This window comes from Mobula birostris, chromosome 31 (genome assembly GCF_030028105.1).
Source record: "Mobula birostris isolate sMobBir1 chromosome 31, sMobBir1.hap1, whole genome shotgun sequence".
In the NCBI taxonomy this organism is placed as follows: domain Eukaryota; kingdom Metazoa; phylum Chordata; class Chondrichthyes; order Myliobatiformes; family Myliobatidae; genus Mobula; species Mobula birostris.
In genome coordinates, this window is record NC_092400.1 from 23,086,817 (window position 1) to 23,113,930 (window position 27,114).

General features: G+C 37.2%; 1 protein-coding gene across 4 annotated transcripts in view; it reads left to right on the top strand.

Moving 5' to 3' along the window:
• The window catches only part of LOC140190891 (ABC transporter B family member 1-like), a 135,557-nt gene that overhangs the window by 39,151 nt on the left and 69,292 nt on the right, over positions 1-27,114 (top strand). For all 4 annotated transcript variants that reach the window (XM_072247829.1, XM_072247830.1, XM_072247831.1 and 1 more), the window contains 5 exons: positions 141-175; positions 20,349-20,439; positions 22,589-22,756; positions 23,249-23,310; positions 26,246-26,372. In XM_072247829.1, coding sequence (XP_072103930.1) covers positions 141-175; positions 20,349-20,439; positions 22,589-22,756; positions 23,249-23,310; positions 26,246-26,372 — 483 coding nt within the window. The remainder of the gene's footprint in view (positions 1-140; positions 176-20,348; positions 20,440-22,588; positions 22,757-23,248; positions 23,311-26,245; positions 26,373-27,114) is intronic.

Consider the following 27,114-nt stretch of genomic DNA (forward strand, 5'->3'; position numbering starts at 1 on the left):
ATTTTTGGAGTTACCTCATGGTTAATTTTTAGGAGTAAATGTCCATACTACTCATTTATGTTGTTTGATGAAAGTGAGTGGGTAATAGTTTCTTTAAATTGAGGTATAATTTTATATTTTTTTACTTTGTACATTTTTAGGGTCCTTCAGTGGGCTGGTGCTAACTGTCTTACAGGTAAGAGGTGACTTGCTCCGAGAAAATTGAGTGAGAATTTGTTGCTCAAAATTCATTTCCAAAAGATTGTACATGACCTTAAAATTTTACTTTTCTGCTTTTCACCCGGTCACAATTTGTGCCTACCAAATGCAGCAGAAATTCATTTGATTTACAAGGTCACCTTGGAGTAATAGTGTATATCACTCTGTTGATGGAGGAGAACAGGAATAAATACAACCTAATGTGAGACACATTTTTCAAAAGCAAGTCTGATGTTGCCACTAGTCCAGACCTTCAAATGATAAATTATGCTTAACTGATTTATCAACCAGTCAAAAAGACTGCAAATTAAACCACAATACTTATTGGTGTTGAATAGCTTGTATGTTCCCATAATGGTGTGTCTGTTGTGTAAGGGTTCCAATTAATGAAGGCTTACTAACAGAATGAAATAGAATGATTCATAAAGCAGTATGAGAATTTCTCAGACTTTGGACTGAAGCCACAAGATAACTGCCCTGTGGGGATATTGGTCTTAAAAACACTTGAGCTGCCTATAGAATGTATTGCAGCAGGAGTTACTCAGTTACTATTGTCTGCAAAGGTATTGTGATTTATGAACCCATTCAAGGTTTTACCCAGATTTGTGAATGTACTAAGATTTGAATTTTGGATTTGTTGACTTGTTAACCATTGAATGTGAATCTTAAGCTTGATGACGAAATCCATCCTCTTGTACTTTTTTAATAGCCCTTAAAGAATACTCATAAGGTTCTGGCTTGCATTGGAACGTTCTCTTTCCTGTATCCATATAAGTATATTCAGTATCCATATAGGTATATTCAATGGAATGTACATGTAAATACGAGGGGAAAAACAAAACTCTAAAACTGGACAAATCTAAAATCTAAATAGTTATCTTTTTAACTGCAAATACAGTGGGAGACATGGGTGCAGCACAGTGTAGAAAAGAGGAAGATGACTATCCTATAAGCAAGGACAATCAGAAATATAAATGCTTTAAAAATTTTCTGAAGGTAATCATTAGTGCATCCCCGTTTTCTTTAAGGTATCGTAATGCATATTACTTCTCCTTATCTAAGTATTTTCTTCTGCTCCTGGCCACATTTTTTTCTGAGCTGTGGCAGGCTGGCTTGAGTTGATTAATTCCATATGTTGCATCTGTTTTTAGACTAAAAAACTGTAGCTAGTTGTCAGTATCTCAATCAACACTTCTCCATTGTATGTGAGTGGATGCTCATGCACAGATGTGCTGTCTTCACTGCAGCTTTATTTTTTGTGTTAGATGCCACTGTTGTAACCCTTTAAGTATGTACTCGAAGTAAATGAGAATTCTGGGTTGTTTTGAATGGATTGTAACTGAAAAGTCTATCAAGGAGTTGTCTGCCTTTTTTGATATAATTGTCTTTTACAATAATCAATTTTACTCATGTATGAAATGGATTATGTTTAATATGTTCATATTTCTTTTGTTTTCCCATTTGGTTTGCCAAAAGAACTCTTCAAATCATTCTATAACTGTTGTTGGTCTTTTTTTTACTTCCCTGAATTTTAAAAATTTTGCTGTAGAATTTTAACTCTATGCCTTGTACATATTTGGCTTTAATTATTAAAAAAAACTGTTATTCTTACCTTGAGTATATGAAGTACATCCTCATTTTAAGGCAGAATATGAGCTACAAAAGTTGATCCAAGCTGGATTGATGTGAGTTTCCATCAGCCTTAGCATCACGGAGTTCCTGCTTCCAGCATCTCTTTCTGGAAGTTTGTATTGGCATGATTGGACTTAATTGTGATGCTTTTCAGGCTTCACTTTTTATTTTTGCCAACACCTTGGGATGGAGAGTTAGTACTGCTTAAAGCTTTTTGAGCTCTGAGCATACTTTTGAGGTCGGGGTACCTGGTCTCTTGCCACAGAAGAAATAGAGATACTTGGTGTTCATGTTTTATCTGTTTTCTCATTTGGTTTGCTGTCCTGGTGAAGGATCTTGGCCCAAAACGTCGACTGTTTACTCATCTCCATAGATGCTGCCTGGCTTGAGTTCCTGCAGCATTTTGTGTGTGTTGCTAAGAGATCCCCTTTAGGTTAGAAGGAGAGGTCGTCTCTCCTTCCACCACTTTCCGTTCTGCATGTTCCCAAAAAATGGGGGCTTTTCCAATGCCAACTTGAATGCACTGTGTCAGCAGTAATATTAGCTGATGGCTGAGCAGACTTAAGGGGACCTCCTGTGCTTAAATTTGTTTATTTTGTGTTAACTGATCTAGTGGTTTGAGGTTCCTCCTGTGGGTTGTCATGTCTCAAAACAACACAGAAAAGCAGTAATGACTGCTGCCAAGTAGACCATTATCGTTGTGCCATATTCAAGGTTTTGAATTTCCCTAGCCAGCCAGAGGTTTTTCTGGCACATCAAAATTGATGAGTATCTTTGATATTTGCTATGATTCACAAATCTTGTTGTCAGAGTGTTGCTATGCAGCAGGGGTAGGTAGATTTAGAGCCCCTGTTTAGTACATGTTTAGTTTGCAATTGCCTCATAACCTTAACTAAGGACTTTGGCAATGTCTTGGAGTTCGAGTGTTGTTTACATAATGCAGTTCTGACTATATTTGAAATTATCTTGCCTCTGGACTGGAAATGATATTGGTGTAGGACATTGGTGAGGTCATACATGGAATATCATGTGCAGTTTTGAGAAGCTATCTATAAGATATGCTTGCCATGGAAGGAATGTTACAAAGATTCACAAGACTAATTCCTGGGGTTATAGGATTTGCAATAGTCTTTGGTGACACATCAAATCTCCTCAAACTCCTAATATTGTGTCAAGAAAAATAAAAGCAAATGGGTAATGTGGAAACAAGAATGCACAAATTTTTATGCATTTATCAGACAAAATATCCTAAAATGCAGATGTAAAATGAACTTTATTTTGTGTTTTTGACAATAATATTGTGAAAATAGCTGCAATTTGGGGATTTACATGCATGTTAAATTTAAAACAAATTCCAAAGTTGCTGCCAGTGATTCAACACCTCCTCCCTCAACTAACTACATTGTTTTGCAAACTTTACCAGAATCTAGGGATGATTTGATGGAACTTGGGGTGCATTTGATTAGATCTCATTGCAAAATGTCATAAAAAATACTGTTTTTGTTACACAAGGTCACAAATGAATTTTTGATTATATAGTTATAATTTCTAGACACCTCTCTAAGCCTAAAAATGTTTTTTTTCAGTGAATTATAATTCTCTCTCAAATATTGTGAAGTATATTGGTTTTTAAAATAAAAATTTATATTATTTGTGTGAACCCAAGTTTTATTTTATCTTTAGGTTCCAATCTTTATTTAGTGTCTGTAAAATATTTTTCCTTAAACAGAAGGAATGACAATTTCCCCTCGCCATACCCCCACATCATTCCTTGCCTTCTCCCAGATGGAGTCCTTAATCTGATACACAGGCAGCATGGATAACATCACTCCTGGTCCACTGTGGGGATTTCCTTGAACTGATGCCTGACAGCAGCTAATGTCACAAAAGACAAAGTCTATTCAACAGGCACTAGATCTTTTTGGACAACTTCTTTTGAGGTCAGTAGCAAGTGCCATTGCTTCACTGCTGTCAGCAAGATTCTGGCCATAAATTGCTCTACTAGTATTCATTGGTACATTCAAAAAAATTAGGGCTAATGTAATATTTTGGAGTCTTGACAAAGTCAATGCAGTTTTTTTTCTCACCCTGCACTTTGTCTCACAGAGCATCACACAGAGATCCTTTAAACCCAGTAATAATCATAGAATCATAAAGTTCAAGCTTTTAAATATATTGCATCCAACTATATTATCTCTGTGCTCCTGCAGAAGTGTCTGGTATGTCAGGAAGTTGTTTTCTCCTAACTTTTCTTCTAGTGATGATTTTTTCAATTCATCATCTTAAGCTGACAACTCATCAGCCATCAGATATACTTCAGCTTTATCAGAATAATTTGTAATACCTCTCCATGATTTAATGCTTGCTTTCTCTGATTTAATTCTCTCCAAATCAATGAAACTTTGGGTTATTCTTATGATTCATCTACTCATTGTAGTTTTCCCTGTTACTGTTCTAATGCTCAGTGGAATCATTTCAACTTGAATGCATCATTTCAACTTAGGTGTAACTAGTCACCTGTTTTTCATAGGCTATCCTCAGTGTGTGGATGTTCTTGACAAGGCTGATATTTATTAGATTGTTGCTATTTTTAGAATTATATACAAAATTAAACTGGAGATCAGTGAAGAACAGTGTGGCTTTGTTGAAGGCAAGGGAACAGCAAACGCCACTTACATTCTCAGGAATATTATCGAAAGGTCAATAGAAGTACAACAAGACCTATACTTCTGTTTCATTGACTACACAAAAGCCTTTGACACGGTGAAACACCAAGTCATCATGAAAATGCTTGAAGATATTAATATCGACAGAAAAGATCTAAGAATAATCAGGAACCTCTACTGGCAACAAAGTTCACCCATACAGATAGACAACGATATTGGTGAATATCAGCTAATAAAGCGAAGAGTCAGACAGGGTTGTGTTCTATCACCAGACCTGTTCTCCTTGTACAGTGAAAACATCATGAGAACCATACAAGACCTACCTGGAATAAGTATACTATACAAGTACAATATCAACAACCTCTGCCATGCAGATGATACAGTACTGATAGCAAACAGTGAAGTAAATTTACAGAAACTAGTATATACCGTCAACACAGAGCGAAAGACTTGACCTAACCTTAAACAAAAAGAAAACTGAAGTAATGGTACTATCAAAGAAACCTGATATCCCAAACCTATAGGATCGTATTGGGAAATGAAATCCTGAAACAAGTTCACAACTTCAAGTACCTTGGATCATGGGTAACATCTGATGGCAAATGCGAAACAGACATAAAAGCAAGAATAGCAATGGCAAGAACAGCATTTATAGAAATGAGAAACATCCTAATGAACAAGAAAATAGCAATTGACATCCACCTTAGAACTCTCAGCTTCCACATTCTTCCTATATTGATGTATAGCTGCGAATCATGGACCATCACAAATGCAATGGGAAAAAGAATCAATGCAGCAGAGATGTGATTCCTCAGAAGAATGCTATGCATATCATATACGGACAGAATAGCCAACGAAGAAGTTCTACAGAGAACGAAAACAAAACATGACATTACGTAAAAAAAAATCAGAAAACAGCAATCAAAATTCTTTGGACACATCATGCGAAGAGAGATGTTAGAATATTTAGTTACAACTGGAAGGAAAAGAAGCGGAGGCAGACAGAGAATGAAAATGATAGATGGAATAAAATCATGGTCAGAAACAGGGGAGGCAACAACTACAATTCGGAGGGTCAGGGACCGTGATGAATGGAGAGACATGATCGCCCACGCCAAATGGCAAGGCACCTGAAAGAAAGATACAATCCCTCAGGTGTGGTCATTTATGGTTGTGGTAAGACTTCTTTAGTCTGGTACTATGTTGATTACATTTACAATATACCACTTATGTGCTAAATATTTAGGGTTAACGATGCAATTTTGAGTGTTAATGTGCAAAAAGGATTACAGAGTAAAATAAGGATTTCTATTTTGTTCACTCTCTAAGCATGTTGAAATATGCATAGATTATGTAATTTTAAAGCACCTCAACTTACCTTACTTTCCTACAAGCATTTGTTGAAAAAGGTAGAAAAAGAGAAAAATCTCAAAAGCAAGGGACTATTTATTATAATGCAGTCTGTTCTGTGCATCAAATGGCTATTAATAGAAATTGAATTTTAGACTATTCCTTAGGTATGAGATAAACGTTCAGCCATAGTTAGAATTCAAATAGGGGAACGCCCAAGCACAACTGGTACTAAAGTTGTTAACCATCTCTTTGCCTCCAGAGATGCTAATTAACCCACTGAGGTTTTTGAGGTGTAAGGCCAATTGTAATAATTCACATTGTAGGTCCAGCTGGGACCAGCCAACATTGTGTAGCTCTTATTAGTGCTAACCAGTGATGATTTAATGCCCTAGGCTATCAGGGAAACTATTAGTTTTCCTTTTTAAAATGGAGTGAGCAGTAAGTTTATGTAAGCAAAATTTTACTTCTAAGATGCTTTGTTAGCAATTATTCTGTTTCATTTTGTAAACTAATATTTTTTAAATAGTTTACCATATATTTGTGTAAAATTATTTCAATGTGGTGACCATAAGATGTTAAGTAACATTTTAGTTTAAGATGAATTAGTTCAGACTGAGAATATTTAGCAGGAAATATTCTTACATTGTTGCCTTGCACCATTTAATTCAAATTCACTAATTCCAGTTTATTTTGCACAGAAGTGAAACCTTAATTATCATCAAGAGTTCTATGATTTTGTAAAAATAACTTTGCATTGTTTTTACAAAATCATGGAACTCTTAATGATAATTAAGAGTTTGCTTTTGTTCAAAATAAACTAGATTATTGAATTTGAATTAAATTGTGTAATTAAACAGTTTGACTAAGTTTGGCCAAGGGAACCCTCTCAGGTAGCTTTGTATTGTTTTTACAAATTCTTGGAAACCTATTCAGTTTTTTCCCCCCACGATATGTTTGCTGTATTTATATTTTGCCTGAGATAATTTTCTCATATGGCATTGTGGCAGCATTTGCACACAACTAGAGCAACCATTTGCAATGTGGTGGTAAGGATGAGTGGAGCTGTGTTGGAATCCATATGGGATGTATTGGAACTGGATTCTAATGCAGCTTGACCTGCTGAATATTTTCTGTTTTTATAGCTGTGCAGCCTTCTCAATATGTGCACCGAAAACTGGCCAGAGAAACCCTTGCAATTTTCTTGAAGCAACTTTGGCTTTGTTTTAGAGGATAAACAATTTGATTCAAAGCAGGTCATTTGACACGAGTAATTAGAGGAAAGGCTGCAGAAAATCCATATGCAACACTGCAGGTAAGAGGATATATTTTGGAGTTATTGAGCTCTAGAGTGGAATGCCCCCCCCCCAAAAAAAAAGGCTGGTCAGCATATGTTTTTAGCATCAGTGACATCCTGTGTCTTCATAAGAAATCCCCATTGTCACTCTTCATTTTCACTGCATTTGCCATTCACCCTTTGATCCAAACCTGTATCCCAACCATTCTGTGAAGGTCTACATCTCCTGCAAACTGATCACCGAGTCATTTACTGTTAATGCCAACTCTGATAACTTTTATGTACTGTTTTCCAGCCTCCTCACTTCTATCTGCACTTTTCTCTGTAGGCAGCCCAGGACAAAAATTCTTTTTTAAACTACCGTTTGCCAGTTTTATCCCTCCATTTGACACAGTACTACTGCAATCATGATCTGTTAAATCATTCACTCACCTTCCTCCCCAGTGCATTTATCCCAGCAAAGTTATTTGTCATTTTGAACAGAACTAGAACAATAAAGCTCTGGAACATGACCTAGAGCACACAAGCCAAATTGAACGGAGTCTCTTCTGCCTTCATGTGGTCCATATCCCTCCATTCCCTGCATAATCATGTGCATATTTATAAACCTTTTAAATTCCACCATCATGTCTGCTTCCACCATTCAGTATTTCAGTTTTTCGGTTAAACTGTTATTGACCATTCAAATTCAAATAGATTAGTCTGGAGTATAGCCGATGTAAGGTAGCTTAGACATTCAATTCTGGATCTGGCTGGACCTTATCCAGTATTACAGGGTCTCTTTGACATTGTGGACATCATTTAGTTGGAGACTCAACAAATCCATTCAGCAACCAAGTAGAGAACAGGTAGTTTTAAGAGACTAAAGAATCAAACTCCTTGTTTAGCTTTCTGTCCAAGTTGATTTAAAGCTTCATCAAAGATAATGTTTCGCAGGCAGTGAGTAATTGCATTTAGTTAATTGTACAAGATCCTTCAAAATGGCTGTTAAATGGGTCATTCTATATAGCTTTTTCTCTCTATTGGGTCAGCATAAATTAGGTTCACAGCTAAGGTTCTCCTTCAAAAAGCTGTCACAGAGTTGAACATTATTGGGAAAAATTGGGAGGTTTAATGAGCTTTATTTTAAGTGAAGATGTGTTGAATTGAAATATTGCCTGTTTTTAATATTAAAGTCTCAAAGCTGTGTAAAGTTCTGAAGAAAAAATGGCATTTTGAAAACTACCACAAAATGACCTGTAGAAAGTGAAACCCTATAGTGGAGAGGACTATATTTTGATTTCTATAACGTTAAATCACTTGAAAGGCATTTTAAATGATTGCACTCATTGCAACCATAAATGAGAAAAACTAATTATACTGTGGTTGCTAAAATAAACATGATTGGATTGCATGGTAACATAGTGGTAGAGTAACACTATTACAGCATAAGCAACCCAGGTTCATTTCTGTTGTTATCTGTAACGAGTCCGTATGTTTTCCCTGTGACCACATGTGTTTCCTCTTGGTGCACCAGTTTCCTCCCACATTCCAAAGATGTGTGGATCAGTAGATTAGTTGGTCGTATAGTGTAATTAGGCAGTGTGGGTTGCACAGCAAGGGTTGTTACTGTGCTGAATAAAAATAATATAAAATACTCAGCAGGGTAGGTGGCACCTATGGACGACTTCTTTTCCTCCTTACAGCCTTAAAATCTTTTAAGATCATGAACTTCACTAGTATAAGCTAAATCTAAGCTACTGCAGGTTTCACAAACTGAATCCGCACCCTAAATGCTAAGGGAGTCCAGCAATTTTTTTGGCCAGGCAGAGTTGAACAGTGGAACTGAGAACCAGATTCAATAGCAGGAGCCAAGACTTCTGCAGCTGGTGGCCTGTGCACTGAAGCCTTGAACCTACTGCAATATAAAGTGATAAATGCTGCGACTTTCATGATAAACACCGTATTCGCATCCTAGCTTCACTTTATCGAAATTTAAATTACCATGTTCCCATCAACTGCTTTTGTAACTGACTAAAATTGAGCCATGCAGAAGCTGTAGCTGGGAAATGTAAAAGTCTTCATTCACACGGCAAGCCTCCGGAAGAATCCAAGAGAATTGCGCTCTCCTGACACAATGATAATAATAAACCATTAAATACACTTTCAGTTGCCGTGATCACCTACTTCAACATTTGAAACATGAAGTAATTTTACAGATTACGTATTTAGAATGGTAGTGCATCAGAACTAGCAGAACCCCTTTGAATATTCAATGCAGGTGTCTGTTGCAGAAGCCTCAGTACAAACTTTTGACACCCAAAATATAAGGATAGCTCAATGAATATACATCTTACTAGCATGATAAGTGACAAAACAGATCTGTCCTGAACTGTGCCTTAAGTGTCAGGTTTACATCTGTGTTACTAGCAGGAACGTTCATCTATTGTCTCCCTGACGTAGTTTCAATGGAGCAGAGAATGTCTCGCACTCAATGATTGGTTTTACTGGCCATAAAATATCAATTGTCAAATTCTGTGCAGGTTTTTATTTCCTGAAGACTGGTTCTTACTTTAGTTAATCCATATTATGCTGTCCATAATTTCATAACTCTAGAATGATCCCTAACACATGAGTGCTGAAGCCCTGAATCTACGATCATGTGAAGGGATAATGCTGTCAGTTGCATGATGTACAACATCCTCAAACATGTCCTTGTTTGATCATACTAAATACCTATCAACTGGCTTAAATAATATTTAATGTTGCTGTTGTCCAACAGTGCAGTTAGAATTATAAATCTTCTTATTGCATTGCTAAAACTTTCCAAGCATGTTACTTGTCATCATAGTACCAGAGAAGGTGAGGAACTACAATAAAGCTAGAGAACTCCAGCTAAACAATGTGAACCCTAATGCAGTATTACCTCAGCTGCACCTCTTGCCTGTTCTAGAAAATTCCTCCTTCTTTCAGCATCCAAATAAAGGTACAGGTAGCTTTTTAACTTGTCTCCATTTGATCCGTTATTAGTTTCTAAACTGCTTATTTCAGATGTATCATTCTGTGGTGTTTTTGTATTTTCTTCATAATGCCTCTCTACATAACTACTCATGGAAATACAAGTTTCATTTTACATCCTTAGTCAGGCTAAACTATAATTGAAAATTGAAGGAGACCCAGCAACCCATCTTGTCCAGATATTTAGGTAAAGCTGATCAAATACATTCTCTAACCTAATCCTTTCAAAGTAGAATAATAACAGGGGGTAGTGTTATTTTCTATTTGGTTTTGAATTAAAGTAATATAAAGTTTACTGCTGAAGAATTAGGAAGAAAATTTGCATTTGTGTGCTACCTGTCCTGAATTTTATTGAATCGATGTCACTTTGCATACACACACAAAATGCTGGAGGAACTCAACAGGCCAGGCGGCATCTATGAAGAAGGGTAAATAGTCAACGTTTCAGGCTGAGACCCTTCGTCAGGACTGGAAAGGAAGAGAAGTCAGATTGAGAAGGTGGAAGGTGGATTAGGTGGGGAAGGAAGAAGGGCAAGCTGGTAGGTGATAGGTGAAACTGGGAGGGGGAGAGGTGTGAATTGAAGAGCTGGAAAGTTGATTGGTGAAAGAGATTTGTATACAGATATGTTGGCCAAAATAAACAGCAAGATAGACAAATGGCTAGTTAATCTGTACTGCAAAGCTTTCTGATTGCCATAATAAAGCATGAGCCTTGAATACAGTTTGAATCCAGAACACGTAGACTCCATGCTGCCATGAGGAGACCTTTATTAAATCCTTTGGAAATCAAGCGGTGTTTTATATGTGCTGTATTGGAATAGTGAACATGAAATCTTCCATGAAAAGCGATTCCATTCCAAGAATTTTTTCCTGGCACTATATTCAGCTACAGGTGGCTGAAAAATGACTGCATACAGCATTTTCTACAGGGATATAATTAGATGGGTCTTTACACATTTGTGTAAAGTTCATATTCTCAATGGCATAAACTAGCTACATTTTAATTTTTTCCAGATGTGTAGGTGCCAACCTGGGTAATATAGAACAAGAATATCAGTGATGGCTTGTTTTTGGCTGTTGATGTGCTGCAGGGATCCAGTACTTGGCTGTGAAAAGGCTGTGACATATCCATTCCTCATGCATGCAGCTTTAATTTATTGAGCATATTGTACTGAACTACATCTCAAGTCAATTTGTTTAAAAAGCATTCTGTTGAACCAGTAGCATAGATAGAAGTTATATTGTATTTTCAATCACAGCCAAAGGAAATTTGGTATGTAGTGATTTCGGCTGCTGAAAGAGATTGTTTTCAACTGAGCTTGACATTGCAAATTATCTGAAGGTGTCAAGCCAACTTTGTGATGTCTTCAGAATGGATATCTTAAATACTCTATAATTAAATACTTTTTTAAAGCAATTATTCAGTATGCTTAATTCCATTCAAGACCAGTAAAAGGCTATGGGCATGCAGATGGAGAATAAAACCAGAAAATTTTGGAAATACTCAGCAGGTAACTTATGTGCTGTAACTCCAAAACATAAAACTAATTGAAAGCAAAACATGGAGCTGGGAGATGCGTGTCTTAGTTTCATTTTTTATTTTAGCAAGACATGCATTTATGGCGTGTTGGAGTGATGGCACATGCCATTCATGTACTTTTACATATAAACCCAATGAAATATGAATTCAATATTACTCAAATATTACTTATACTACACTCCTCCCTGCTTAGCTAAGCAACACACACACACACACACACACACACACACACACAATGCTGGAGGAACTCAGCAGGCCAGGCATCATCTACGGGAAAAAGTACAGTTTCGGCCTAAAACGTCAACTGTACTTTATCCATAGACGTGGCCTGGCCTGCTGAGTTCCTCAAGTATTTTGTGTGTGTTGCTTGGATTTCCAACATCTGCAGGTTTTCTCTTGTTTTACTCTGCTTAGCTGTATGGTTCAATGGTTCAATTTAATATTTGAGAATTTATATAGTATGCAACTTGATATCCTTAATTTTCATAGACATCCACAAAACAGGGGGAAAAAACCCAAAGAATGAATGACAGAAAATGTTAGAACCCGAAGTACCTCCCCCTCCCCCTCCCATGCACAAGCAGCAGCAAAAGCATTGACCTTCTCCCTCCCCCCACTTGCTCCAGGAAAATCATTAATCCCACCACCCACCATGCAAGCAATAGCAAAGAGACTATGATCTAGAGTCCATAAAAAGCTACTGTCCATCCCAACACTTTGACCTCTCAAACAGGCTCACTCTCTCACTAACAAGGGAGAGAGAGAGAGGGAGGTATTCCTGCAAGAAATAAAAGGGAGAACAACAACTCGCTGTCTTGATGTTACAATCTGCAGCTTTGCTTATTCGCGTTCCCACGACTCGAGGGCCGCCTTTCGACAGTAGGGTACACTGCTGTCTCGATGTTATAATTTCCTGTGATACTTCAGTCAGCAACACTGGGTGAGGAATCGGGTCGTCTACAAGGTTGCACCCTGAAGGTGTACACCTTCCAAGCCACACCTGGAGATCCTGAAACGCAGGCCGCTTGTGAGTTCAAAGATTGAGAACCCACTGCCCTGAAGAGAAGTAGTTTGAGTGCAGCTGTAGATCACAGATTCTGGGACCCCAGCCACCTTGAAAAGGGAAAAAGAGACATTGAAAGAGAATATATTAAGCTGCTTCATGGACGAACTGGAAGAAGTCGCCCAGGTCTGCAAAAACCTCTGCAGCCAACTCAATATAGAGTGCATTTCAGCTTACATATATGTACATAGTACTGTGTCTTGAGCAGCCTGGATTTTTCATATGGTTTCTGAGGGTATGGCCTTCATAGAGCCTTGATCTCAGCATCATTGAGGCTGTTAAGGACTACTGGCATTGCCCATGGGTTCCATTCAACTTTGGAAAAAATTCCTTCAGCCTCTGTGCAATTGGCTCACTGACTACTTTATCATGGAACTGAATGGGCTTTGTAAAACTTGGGTATGGCATTTTCATTTAGCACTATTTTACCCTTGATCTGTTTGAATTTCCAATTACATCCTTGAACACTGCTGTGGCATCACCCAGTACCTTTCAATTCACTCTATTTCAGGGTATGTGTCATGCAAATTGTTGATGGATCTCCAATCAAGTTGTTGCTTTAGTCACTCATGACCCCACAATGCTGGGCTTCCTGTTTTTTGTTTAACCACATACAAGCCCAAAGTGGCTTGTTAGTTGTTGTTTCAGTGTTTCAAATGTCATTTCTCCAATACAAGTTCTTATTTCGATATCTGCAGGTTTCAGTTTACTATCTTTGAAATGACATGCAAACTCATTTTGTGGAATGACTGAAACAGTTGAGCCAGTGTCCAATTCCCTGTTAATTATTTTGCCATTCAGTACTGATGTAAGCCAGACTGCTTGTCTATTAGTTTTCACATTGTAAATCTCAAAGCTACCCAGTCCCTTGTCTCTCTCATCATTATCAGATTTTCATTAGCAACATGCATAATAGTGCTCTTTTTGAAATTGTAACTTGACTTCTTAGCTTTTTCTCTTCCCTGTGCAGTCCATTTATTTTTATCTGCTGGGCATGCTCTTTGTATTTGTCTGAATTTGCTATATTTTCTGCAAGTTTTGCTTTTAAATCTGCATGGTCTGGTGTATGTGGGCCCTGCTACAATGGTATCAGAATTTGTTTGGCCAGGCAGGTTTCTGTTCAGGCAATGCAATTTTAACTTTCATTCCTGACTGCAACTCATTTGTGTCTGTCTGCTGTTTCTATTGATACAGCAATTTCAACTTATCTTTTAAATGTGAGCTGTGCTTCAGTTAGGATCTGTTTTTGAATGCTTTATTGTAAGATTCTACAAACTAAACTTATTTCTTCAGTACACCATTAAGCCCGTCACTGAATTGTCTGAGCATTGCCAATGTCTTCAGTTCAGCCACGTACACTGAAATGGACTCCACTTCCTTTTGATTCTGCTTATGAAACCTAAATCATTCTATAATCACTGTTGTTTAGGTTCTAAATGTACCTGCATTACTTTGACAATGTCGGCAAAGCTCATTTCAGCTGATTTGGTTGCAACAGTCAAACTTCTAAGCGAACTGTATGCCTTTCTACCTACTATGCTCAGTAAAACTGGCACTCACTATTTCATTGGTTTAAAATACTGTTCAGTCTGCCTAGTGTACAATATCTAGTTATCAAATGCATCTATCTTTCAAATGTATCCAGCCATTTCTGCTTTTTTTTTATTATCATTATCATCGGTACTCACAGTATATTAACCCATGAATTTTGTCCGGTTCTGCCTTTTTTAAAACTCTACTGTCTCTCTACCCCTTCCAAGTGCTACACTGCTTTTTTAAAAACTCTAACGTCTCACTACGCTTTAGTAGACTTGTCTCGGTATTGCTTAGCACTTGCTTGTTGCCACTCCAAAACATAAAACTAATTGGGGGAAAAATAGCACACAGCTGGGTGGTATAGGTCTTAGTTTCATTACTTACATCAGCAAGATGCACACTTATGATGTAGTAGTGTGATGGTGTATGCTATTCATGTACTTTTACATATAACCCACAATAAATTATGTAAACAACAAAGAATGCTCAATGAACAATATTTACAATATTACTCAAATATTACTGAAATATTAAATACACAAGTCAGATTCAAACACTGGAAGAGTTCGAACCTCTGTCACGTTGAAGGTATATGTGGAGTTCAGTTGTGGTGTTGGCAATTGCAATCAGCAGTATAAATTGGCAGCTGTTGACTGTTAACTCTAATGAACAGAATGTTATAAAAGAGGATTTCATAAGCTGTGAGTGAATTATGTGGTTCTGACTTAGATATGGTATAGCAAAGAAATTAATTCTTATAAGTTATGTCACTTTGCTTCATCATTAGGGATAACATGTTCAATGAAATTTTTTATTTAAATAAAGGAAAGTTAAAAGAAAGAGTTAAATTGCTGCTAAATAAAAATGAAAATGAAAAAAAATCTGGTGATCATTCAATACATTTAATTCTTGTTTCACTTCTTACCCTTTGTGCAATAGAGAGCTTGGTATTTATGACTTGACGATGTCCAGAAGAACCGAACTGTCATAACAGTAAATTTAAAATCGCTTTGTTATTCACCAAATGGCTGGTTGAGTAGATGTACTGTGTGCTACTGAGCTATTGCAGACCAGGAAGAGCACAACTTCGATCACTGCTGAATTAGCTGATTTGTGCTAAGGAGTCAGTGAGCTATACGTTTGTTCCAGGTTTTGATAGGCAAGGGAAATATCATTTGGTATCCCTGCTGAATTTATCAAAATTCATCATTTTTTGGAGAGATGTGGGGAAAAAATTAAGGTTACATCAAATTTTAAGCAAATATATAAGTTTATACTTTATTTTCTGAATGAGTCACTTAGTGAAGTTACGTGTGTGTGTTGTGTGTGTGTGTATATATATGTGTGTAGATATGTGTAAATGTGTGTGTGTGTGTGCGCGTGCGCGTATATATATAATTTCCATACAGATCAAAATAGAATTGGAATAAAAAATATTCATTTTTATAATGTTTCTAATTATCAGTTTCTTGTAGATAAATTTCACTTATTTTGTAGCCTTTTTTTCCATACCTCATCCCCATCTTTTCCTTCCTTTAACTCTACACTTTATACTACCTATTCTTCTGTCCTTCTTTGGATCTCTACTCCCGTTTGTATTTTTTTTTCCAGGAAGTCAAATTCTCAAGATTATGACCTTTATGATTCACTTAATTTTGTATGTTCCAGGGTGCTTTGAATTGGAGGCACAGCATAATACGTAACAATATGCAGAAGCCAAGGAGGCTTGGTTCAGGAAAGGTGTATGTCTGCCTTCTTATGACTACTTTCAAATTAGACAGCAACTGCAGTAGTTGTTAAACTTAAATTTGAGTACTACTGTTTGCTTAATTGTACTCCTAGTAGCAGCAGCTTTCCACACGGCATGCACTTGAATAGACTGTAAAAGCAGTAAAGGCAAGAATTAGAGGAACTGTGTGGAAGTTATTCCTAAAGTTACAAATGCTTACAGAAGGGTGTTGGAGAATTAGGATATTCAACGGGCTGAATGGCCTAATTTTGCTCCTATGGGTAGTCGGCAGGAGAATGGGGTTGAGAGGGATAATAAGTCATTCGAGATGGAATGGCGGGGCAGACTCAGTGGGCCGAATGGCTTGTCTTGTGGTCTTATGGAGTGTTCCTGGAATATTAAGGAACAGTTGGGCAAAGTAATGATTCTAAAAATTGAACATGTGTGGAATGACATTTGAAAACTAGTTGTAATCATTTTCAAGCATTTGTGTCCGAAGTGCCACATGTTTAACATAAATTTTTGTTAAGCTGCTGATTTGGTGCCTTCAGGGCTTAAAAAACCATTGGCAAAGTAAGAAGCTGATTTTAAGATTGCAATGTAGACTAATAAGAGACGTTAAGTATTACTCTAATTAAATATTAGATGTATTATGAATAAAATCACTATACAGACAAAAACATGATTAGTCTTTGTTAGCTAGTATACAATTTGAATTTTAAGTTGCAACACTCTTCTCTTGACTAAGTAACAGAAGGAGAATTACTGTAAGTACAGGTCACTAAGGAATGATTAGCATAAATTTGTGATACTGAATAGGCAAGGAGTCTGAATAGCTATTTTACTGCGGATTTCTCTGGCGAGACTAGCAGTGAAAATTGCAGTTGTGTGAGTGTTCATCTAAATGTATTGCATCCCCAGGGTCAACTAATTTACGGAGAGTACAGTATCCATTTACAAAAGTTCTAAGAGAAAGGAAGAAAACCAGAGGATTCATGAATCTTTAATGCCATTCCTGTTTGTAGAAAGAGAAATTAAAAACTGTTTCATGTAAATATGAGCCATTTAGCCTGACAATGGTCATGGGCCAGAACATTTCCTGAAATGTTATCATTTCGATGGGGGTGGGGAAGAGATGCCTTTTTTAAAAAAAAACTTGTTAAACAAATCTTGAATGGATTTAAATTAGAATTGACAAGATACAGTGGAAACCTTTTGTTTGTATGCCAGCCAGACAGATCCTTCTATTTCATTGAAGGATTACTGCTTATGATTATTAGCAGTAAGTGGGAAATTAAGTTCTGAAGACCAAGGTAAACTGTAGAATTCAAAGTACGGTGTCTAAATTAATGGATTTGATTAGTATACAGATTTTGTATTTTGATAACAAAATTACATTAAGAAATAAGCAGGCTTGTCGGATGGGCATATAACTGACAAATAAATTAGTAATGGCAGAATTGGATATTTCAACTTGATAAAACAATAACGGATTGCATATTCTTTAGAATACTGGAAATCAAATAGGGTTGAGGAGCAATCAGGGAACTAATGACTGACAGTTCCTTAATTTGTGCTGTGACTTTTAGGGCTGTACATACTGTATAAACCAAGTATTGGTATTTATTTCTAGATGAAAAGCAAACAAAAAAAGAACAAGATAATGTTTAAGATGGTGCTGGTGAAGCACAGTGATAATTTGCTGGTAGTAAACAGAACAAAAATTACTGTATTAATCACACTTTTACTTGAATACGATCACTGCAATCAATAATCTGTAGCTTTGCTTTTGAGTTGAGCTGTTTAACCACCTGTATGATCTGGCATTTTTATGGAGTGAACTGAAGACCCTAAAGTGCAGCATGATTGTACAGGTGGTACTATCAAAGTTACAGGCTTTGGTTGCATTGGCTTGAGGTAGCGGAACCCAGGCCTGAGAGTAGGTATCAACCAATGTTTGGTCATTGCTGGAGTGGACTTGGAAGCGATTCGATGTCGCAGAATGGAGGCAATGCAGAGGGGAGCAGTGGAGCCTGGGCCCAAGCTCAAGGTTTGATCAGTTTAAGTGTTGGGTGGAATTGGAAAGATTGGGTATGGGCCGAATTGAAATGGCGGCGCTTGAGCCCAACAGCATATCGAAGCGACAGGGCCCGGGCCTGAGAGCAAGGAACGGACTGAGATTTGGACAATTTAAGAGCTGGGCCTGTTACATACCTCAAGGAGATCTTGTGACTTCCTTGTGAGAATGATGTAATGGTCTTTTGGAGGTCACCTGATGTAATTTTCCCGCCGATGTGAGGTCACGTGATGACATGTTCACCATGGGTATAAAAGGAAAGACCTTTGGTGACACAGTTAGTTTTCCAGCTAGAACGTTCGTCAGTGTCTCCGTTTCGGTTGCGTATTTGTTTTATGACGCAGTTTCATTTTTAAAACGGAGTGTTACGTTCTTTTGCAAGGTACAATAGTGCTGGACTGGCAATTTCTGCTAGATTTGTTGCTGTACCTTTTCAGTAGTATTGGAGAGTGAAGACTTCATCGAAGTACGGGACCTGAAGGATTAAGAGAAGTCCGGAATGTTCGGCAGTTTAATAAAGAGTCGACCTTATTGAGTCTTCGTTGAAGAAGTAGCGACCTGCATCGAAGATAACTCTTGCTGAATTATGCAGAGGAATTTGCTCACTGACCATCAAGTCGAGTGTTTAGACTTTTGTTGGTGATGGTCATTGTCTGGCATTTAAGTAATTTGCTACTCTCACTCCTACCTAAGTGTTCTGTTGGTCATTATTTGTGAGATGGTCTACAATAAATGGGCATAGTAATCAGGTTGTTTAAGAAAATGAAGAGAAGGAGGGGGATATATCGGGGAAGAGAGAAGAAGCAGTGAGAAGGAAATAGACAGAATGCAAAGTGGTAGGAGAGGATGGGAGAATGATTGTATTGAGCATAAATTGACATAGAGCCATTAGGGGTGAGTGTCTCTCTGCGTGAAGTGGCTCTGTGGATCACAGCTTTAGTCAGGGAGAACATGGTGTAAGGCAAAATTAACTGCAGAAATTTATAAGAGGATTCTTTGGAATGATAAGCACTGTCTCGTGTGGAAATCCTGTTAACAGAATTGTTAAATGGAAATGAATGTTGAGTAGGAAATATGGGACAATTGCAGGCCCAGCTTTGGATAAGCTTGTTTGGAATGGCTGAGTTAGACAGAGGGATCAGTTTCCATTTCACATTGCTCACAATAGGATATAGTCAAAAACAGCATTATTTTCCTGGGGGATAATGCTTCAAACATGAAATCTAAAAAGTTGATGCATTATTCACTATTTCATGAGGAAAAACTGCAAAACCCCCTTTAAGATTCCTGACATTAAAGTAAGTTCCAATTGTTTAACAGTATGGGTGTGTGCACAGGTGCATCTTGAGTATCAGAGTGCCACGGTAGCATAGCGATTAGCAAGATGCTCTTACAGCTCACAGCACTGGACATTCAGTTCCAGCGTCTCCTGTAAGTAACTTTGTACACTCCTTCCTGTCTGTACGTGTGTTTCCTCCCACAGTCTAAAAACTTACCAGTTTAGTAGGTACATTGTCCTGTGATTAGCTGGGGTCGCTGGGTGCAACAGCTTGGTGGGTGGGACAGAAGGGCCTCTTCCACGCTGTATCTCTAAGTGAATGAATCTCAGTTAAATTACAACATTGCTCCTGTACACTAGCACTGACTTCAGCCTTCCCTCAAGCAATTATAGCTTCATAAAATATATTTTAAAAATCAAATATTTTTCTACCTTCTCAACAGATAATAAAAGTGATATTATTTTCAGGGCTGATCAATCAGTTACCTTCACCAGCAAATAAAGCAAATCATAGTGGAAAACACAATTTGCATCAAATGCAAATCTTTGGGGACAGTCTCTGACTCCATGGCACTCCCAATGCTAGTTCAAGTTTTCTAGCCCACTTGCAAAAAGATTGATGTTATGTGCTTCATTGTTTCTTTACTGTAAGTTCTTTAATTTTTTTTAAACAGATCACCTTTTTTCAAATCTGCTAGTTAGTAAATTTCTATATGTATGTTTTAAATTTTAACATATTTAATTTTTCATTTAAGAGCAACAAAAAATTGCACAATTAACTACTTTGAAATGATATTTGGAATTTTAAAGGAAAATGTCACTTGAAATAACTAATTTTATTGACTACATAGATTCTTTAACCATTTAATATTAAAATAAGGATTTTTTTAAAAAAAATTGAATTTATAATAAGTTGTTCCTAGTATGTTTTCTCAAATCTCCAAACATGGGTAAACAATAAGATCAATTATTTTAATATTGCAGGGTGCTATTGTGCTTGTGTTATGGTATGGTGCAAAGCTTGTGTATGATGGAAGACATGGGAAATCTGGAATTTCTTTTGGGACTTTAGCATGTAAGTGAAAGAAAGTGAACTCTTCACAAAAAATTCATGTATGTAGATTACCTGAAATAGTTGTACCTGTTGTAATTGGCTCCTGAATAAATCAATCAACGCATTGCAGTGCTCCTGAACAGAAGGAAGTGTTGTTGATGACTTGAAATACTTTATCCTAAGCATATTGTTCCATTAACACATGAGAGGAGCTCACTTAGTTTGCAATAAATTATTTCTAATTGAAATTTTGTTTTCTCTGTTTAATAGTTCACATACCTACTAAATGAAATATATATTTAAATTATATTAATGAGTAAGTTTTCTTATTGCTTATTTGCCTGAGTTAACATTTATTGTGGAAAATATAGCCATAGTTTGGACTTGGTTGATTTCATAATTTTGTGGCTGTTGCTTTAATGATGGTTTATCATGATTAAATGTAAAGAGGATGTTTGGCTCAGCTATTTAGTTGATTTTAATCTGAATTATTGAAGAGAAGTCATAATAAAATAGCTTAAGATGGTTGTGTCAATCACTGAAGGGCCCCAGGCTGATATCATTAACCTCTGGCAATCACAACCATTCCTTTTATGTATGTCTTCAACCTGTGGAGATTCTCAGTGACTTCACTATCAATCCTTGATGACAAACTTAATCATTGCTGCCTTAATCACTCTCTCTTGTGCAATTTAACTCATTGACACATGCTCTTTGGAGGTATAAACAATGTCTCCTTTAGTAACTGTATGAGAGCTATTTGCAACAACTATCAGAAATGTTTGTCTTTTACATACTTTGCTACTCAGCAAAGTATTTCCATTTAGAGAATTTGCAATAAACATCTTTTTTTCTCTTAGCCTTATGCAGTTTGTTCATGTAGCTGTAAAAAGTGCTTCTGAAGCGTTTGGACCCCTATGATGCAATTTTTAAAATTATAAATCTAGTGTTCGGATCACATTGACATACAAATCCCTTGAAATACTAACCAGGCATCTTTATGGTCGTGCAAATTATTCCCTTTAATTAAATTGATGTGAATCTTCCCATTTTAAAAATGTAATTGTTTTGAAAAGTTGAGTATAGTGTAACCAGAAATGCTGCCATTATGGGAAAGGCTGAGACATAATGGATCAGGATTTCTAACTTTTATTACGAATCCATTACTTTGCCTATTACTCACCTCCCTCAATTGTTCCCTTGCTCATGTGAGCAAGGTTATCTGACACTAGAACAATTGATTTGTGAACAGACCTGGATTCTGTTATAACCTACCCAGCATTAAAGCTGATCTGGAGTTAAGGTACCAATCAAATATGCTCCCCAACTATGCTCCCCATAGTGCAAAAACTCGCTAAGGGTAGCCTGCAGGCAATTTTCACTAAAATGCATCTCAATTGTTACTAGATCCATAATCTTTGCAAGTTTATCTGTTCAAAATGATCCTGTGTGCCTGTATTGAATTAAATGTTGAAGTCCATTCTGGTCACTAGCACACAAGTTCATGTAACTAGTCAGGGTAAATTTAGATATATGATGTGGCAGTTCCATTGCACAACTTAATTAAAAATAAATACCTTTTCATTTGCTGTCAATGTTGGAATAGTACAAGTAAATGAAGAAGGAGGTGGTAGCAGCTGACTCCTGCTAGCCCCCCCCCCATTCAGTAAAAACTCCACCAATGGAACCTGCAGGGAGCAAGCACTGCTAAGAGCTTCGGCTTCCATTGTAATCATTATCTTGCACATTTTTTTGGAGATTAACTTAAATTCAGAATATGATGGCAACATTACTACTTGCTGAGGATGTTGTGCAAGGTTTCTTGGTGTTGACAGATATGAAACAGATTTGGGAAAACCTTCAAGTCACTTATTGTTTTGGTCCTTCTCCAGTTTTAATGGGAAAAACTTTTATCCCAGTTTCAGAATATTTGAAAGCTTGTAGAGTACTGTTTAGCAATGATTTCATTTCCTTTTCCTAATGCTGAATTGTGAGCTCCAATTCTTACCTTTTTCAAAATAAGGAAATAGTTCTGTCAGTGTGTAATGTCTAATAGTACCCTACAAATACGGCAAAATGATAGTGAACTAAAAAGGATGATTTTGTTTATAAAAGATAACTTTAAGGGTCCTCTTTTAATTTTGGATACATTATGACTTTTCTGAATTAGCTTTTATGGTCTACTCGATGAATGTTGCTATGGCATTTGGAATGCTGGCATCTCTTTATGGTGATTTCATGCAAGCTGTTGGAGCCTCTATTCGTATCTTTGAGCTGCTGGACCGTAAGCCAAAAATCCCCTGCATGGGTGGAAGTCGCCTTGATTCTCTAGAAGGCAGTAAGCAGATCTTTAATTCTCTAAGTCAGTTCTTTCATTGCTTTGCTAAGGATCTTTTTCATCTACAAATTAGAGTTTAGACCAATTAAAGTAAAATCTGTGATCAAAGTAGAAATTAACCATAGCTTGAAATTGTTCCTGTACCTTGGCATTCTGCCCCATTGTCCAATTTCAAGCCAGAATAACCAGAATTAGAAATAAAAATAATTCATAGATAATGGACATGCAAAGTAGTGAAATATTCTGGTGCTATTTCTAAGATGAATATAACTTGTTTACTTGCAGGAATTTGGTGCCCCTGCTCATTTTGTTGGGTGAGGGAAGAAATAATTTGTTACATTTGAGAATGATGTTTATACAGACTCATTTTTCTGGACTAAACAATTCTAACACCAAAAAAAAAATGATCAGTGGTGGAATTTTGAAAACCTGAATTTGTGCAAAATGTTCAAGGTTAATTTTAAAAATGACTATTTTTGTTTACAAAAACAGGACTTGAGTTCCAGAAGGTCAGCTTCACATATCCTACCAGACAAGCTTTTCAGGTTTTAAAGGTCAGTATTTTGTTTTGTAATAATTTCTCAAACCCACACTTTCCTACTTTTAATGGAGTCTATTCAGAATTGCACATCAATCCACTTTCAGCAACCAGTTAATCACTTGTGCCTTGTAAGGGGGCTGCGCACCTTCATTTTATTTAAACTGCTGGATGTGCTTTAGGGGAATGAGGCTGAATGAAGAAAACATCAAGAGGAATACAGTTAGGGTCCAACAATCATAGTATTGAGAAGTTTTGAGTAACTGTGCAGAAGGCTTTGGACCATTCTAAGGTAAAAATACAAGTGCAATTTCAGTGGGTGACATCATTTCTGGCCCAGGCAAATTGAAATCAAAGATTGGCAGGGAAAACTCTAATTGAATGATGGGAGGTCTTTAATGTGGAAAGAGTTCATCTACAATCAAGGTACAATCATTCTCCCGAGGGAGAATGATGGGAAATTAAAGTTGATTGGAGAAAGTTCAGAGGGGGAGTGAAATGGGAAGTAAGAGAGGTAAATTTGATAAGTTGGTTTATTATTGCCACATGTGCTGAGGTCCAGTGGAAAAACTTGCTTCGCAAGATTATCATGCATTGTTGTAATGAATTGATCTGTATTGTGATGGTGAATGGTAAAACAGCAACAGAGTGTAGAATAAAGTGTTACAGTACTGAGAAAATGCAGTGCAGCTGGAAGTAAGGTGCAAAGTCACAATGAATTAGATAGAGAGGCTGAATACATCTCCTCATACTGGGGGAAACTTTCATTAGTCCTATAACAGTGGGATAGAAGCTATCCTTAATCCTGGTTGCATGTGCTTTCAGGCACCAGGATTGTTGGGGGTTGGGGGGGTGAGAGGAGAGAATGTCTGGGTGCATGGGGTCTTGGATTATGCTGGCTGCTTTACTCAAGCAGTAGGAAGTGTAGACTGAGTTTGTGGAGTGTCGGCTAGTTTCTGAGCTGTGTCCACAACTCTGTAGTTTCTTGGGGTCATGGGCCAAGCATATAGCTTGCCATACCAAGATGTGGTGCATCCAGATAGGATGCTTTCTCTGGTGAGAGTCCAAGGGGGTGATGCTAAATTTATTTTGTTGCCTGAGAAAATAGAAACTGGTGAGCATTATTGGCTGTAGCTTCAATGTGGTTAGACGAGGACAAGCTTGAGATGTTCACTCCTGGGGGCCTGAAACTCTTAACATTCTTGACTGTATGAGAAGTGACTGATAGCAAACATCGAGGTGAATATTGAAATATTGTATAAGTTTGTAAAAATCAAAAGGTTGGAAGAGAGAGAAGGGACTGATTAGAACTAACGAAACAAATCTACTCAAGGAACCAGAGGTACTGAATAGACGTCACGTAGTTCAAATGTGAAGTATGAAAGTCAGAAAATGTGGATGCTGGATGTCTGATGCAGTGGTCCAAGAGGATGCTTCCTTGGTTGCTGAGGGAGAAAGTGGCCATAATCCTGAGAATTGTGAAATTGCTGATTTTAATCCCTGTTCAGAAAAGAATGAAGACTTTTAACCCATCAATATTGATGGGGAACATCTTAGAAATAATGATTAAGGACAGAACTGGCAAGCATGTGGATTAATTAGTAAAACATGGCTAAAGGGGTGGATTATAGGATTGTCATCAAGATTGAAGTCAGTGGGATAAAAGGAACGGCATCTGCTTGGATACAATATTCTTAGTGATAGGAAACAGTGATGGTCAAAGGTTGCTTCTGAACTGAAGGAAAATATACAATGACTTGAACTTGAATACAGAGCAGAACTCCCCTGGTTTTAAAAACACAAAATATCACAAAATAAAATACAAAAAAAAACCCTGTGAAGGATAATGGAGATGAAGGCAGACTGATGGGTTGACACCTGGCAGATGAGTGCTAGGAAAATACAAAATGTTACATTTTGGCAGGAGGAATTAGGAGAAATATATAGTTTTAAATGTCTCCAAGATTGGATAGGACTGAGGATGTGTATTCACCTCTCCCTTAATTGTTCCAATTATCACCTTTAACAAGACTTTATAAGGCATTCATCAGGCCACACTTGGAGTAATTGTGAGCAGTTCTGGGCCCCTTACCCCAGAAAGGATGTGCTGTATTGGAGTGTGTCCAGAGGATGTTCACGAGAATGATCCCAGGAAAGTGGGGAAAGCCAGGTTAGCTGGATTGCTTGATGTGACAGACAAAGTGTTGTCTTTATCTGCTATAACCTCTGTGATTTCTACTAAATTTAAAATATTGGGACTATTCTGTTTCTTCTGTTTAGGGACATTTGCACATTGGTTTAGGCATATAATGTAAACACATACTACATTAAGAGTTTTTGCTTTCATCAAAAGCAATGAAATCCAGATTTATATATTCCTTGGTCTAGATCTAACTGAGAGGTGCAAAATCTCCGAATATGGATTCGTGTTTATTGCTCTTTCGCCACTGTCATTGGTATTAGTGTTGGACTGGAGCCACAACTCAGGCAGTCTGTACTGGTACACCACTCTGAGTTCATCAATATAGCAATTGAGTTTTTGCCGCAGTCCAGCAGTTTTCACCATGACCGTCCTAGGGTAGTCTACGTGCTATTGAATTATTTGATCATTTCAACTCAGGCCCCAAAATTTTGTTGCTGGAAAACTCCTGTCTGACTGCTCTGCTGCAAGGCAGATGTGCTGCATAAGTAAAAGAAACAATCTCCATTTCTATTACTACACTTCTCTCCACCCCATCCAATAACACAGCATTTACACATAACTTGTTTAAGGATGTTCTAATGGAGAGTGGTTAAATAATTATATCTTATAATTTGCCACAATACGCGAGTTGTATGCGTGGTTTTGCTGGAAAGCTTTGCAGTGTTCATTTCTAACTGATATAACTAAATCTTTTTGTCACCAATGTTATTCTTAATGTCTGTGATGAATGGAAACATTCTCTTTGTAGGAAATGACATTTGAAATTGAGCCGGGTAACATGGTTGCACTGGTTGGTCCATCGGGTGGAGGAAAATCAACAATAGTCAACCTGATTGAGCGATTCTATGACCCAGACTCCGGAAGAATATTACTTGGTATGGTACTTATGTACTTTTTCTTGGCAGAAGACCAGATTACTCAATTGTATGCATGTTTGCCACAAATGTTTAAATCGACAAGCTGAATCTAATTAGCATTTTTATGGCAAACCAATGAAAAGAACTAAATATTCTCCATGATTGAATATTCTTGCAAAAGATCTGCTAATATTGGAGGGATAATCGCTGGTTATACTGAAAGTTTAGTGTTGGTTAGTATACTCTTCCTTTACGAAAATGAAGAGTATACTGACCAACACTAAACTAGGCATGACAAACTGCCTCAGAGTACTGAAATGTTACGTTTATCCAGTTATGTTATATGGATCAGAATGTTGGACAATATCTAGTAACATGAGGAAACGAATTGAAGCAGCAGAGATGTGGTTTTTGAAGAGGATGCAAAGAATATCATGGATGAAACGAATATCTAATGAGGATGTCATGAACAGAGCAAGCACAAAAAGGGAAATAAATGTATGAGATCATGAAAAGGCAACGTAACTTCATTGGACATGTGATTAGGAAAGAGAGGAGTTAGGATGCACGGTATTGAAGAGAAGAAAGCAAAAGGAAGGCAAAGACAAATGATGATGGAGACAGTAGCCAGAGAACTGGAAATGAATACCAACGAATTGATCCACTTGCTACACCTGTCCCTACACCTCCTCTCTTGCCACCATTCAGGGCCCCAAGCAGTCCTTCCAGGTGAGGGCAACACTTTACTTGTGAGTCTGTT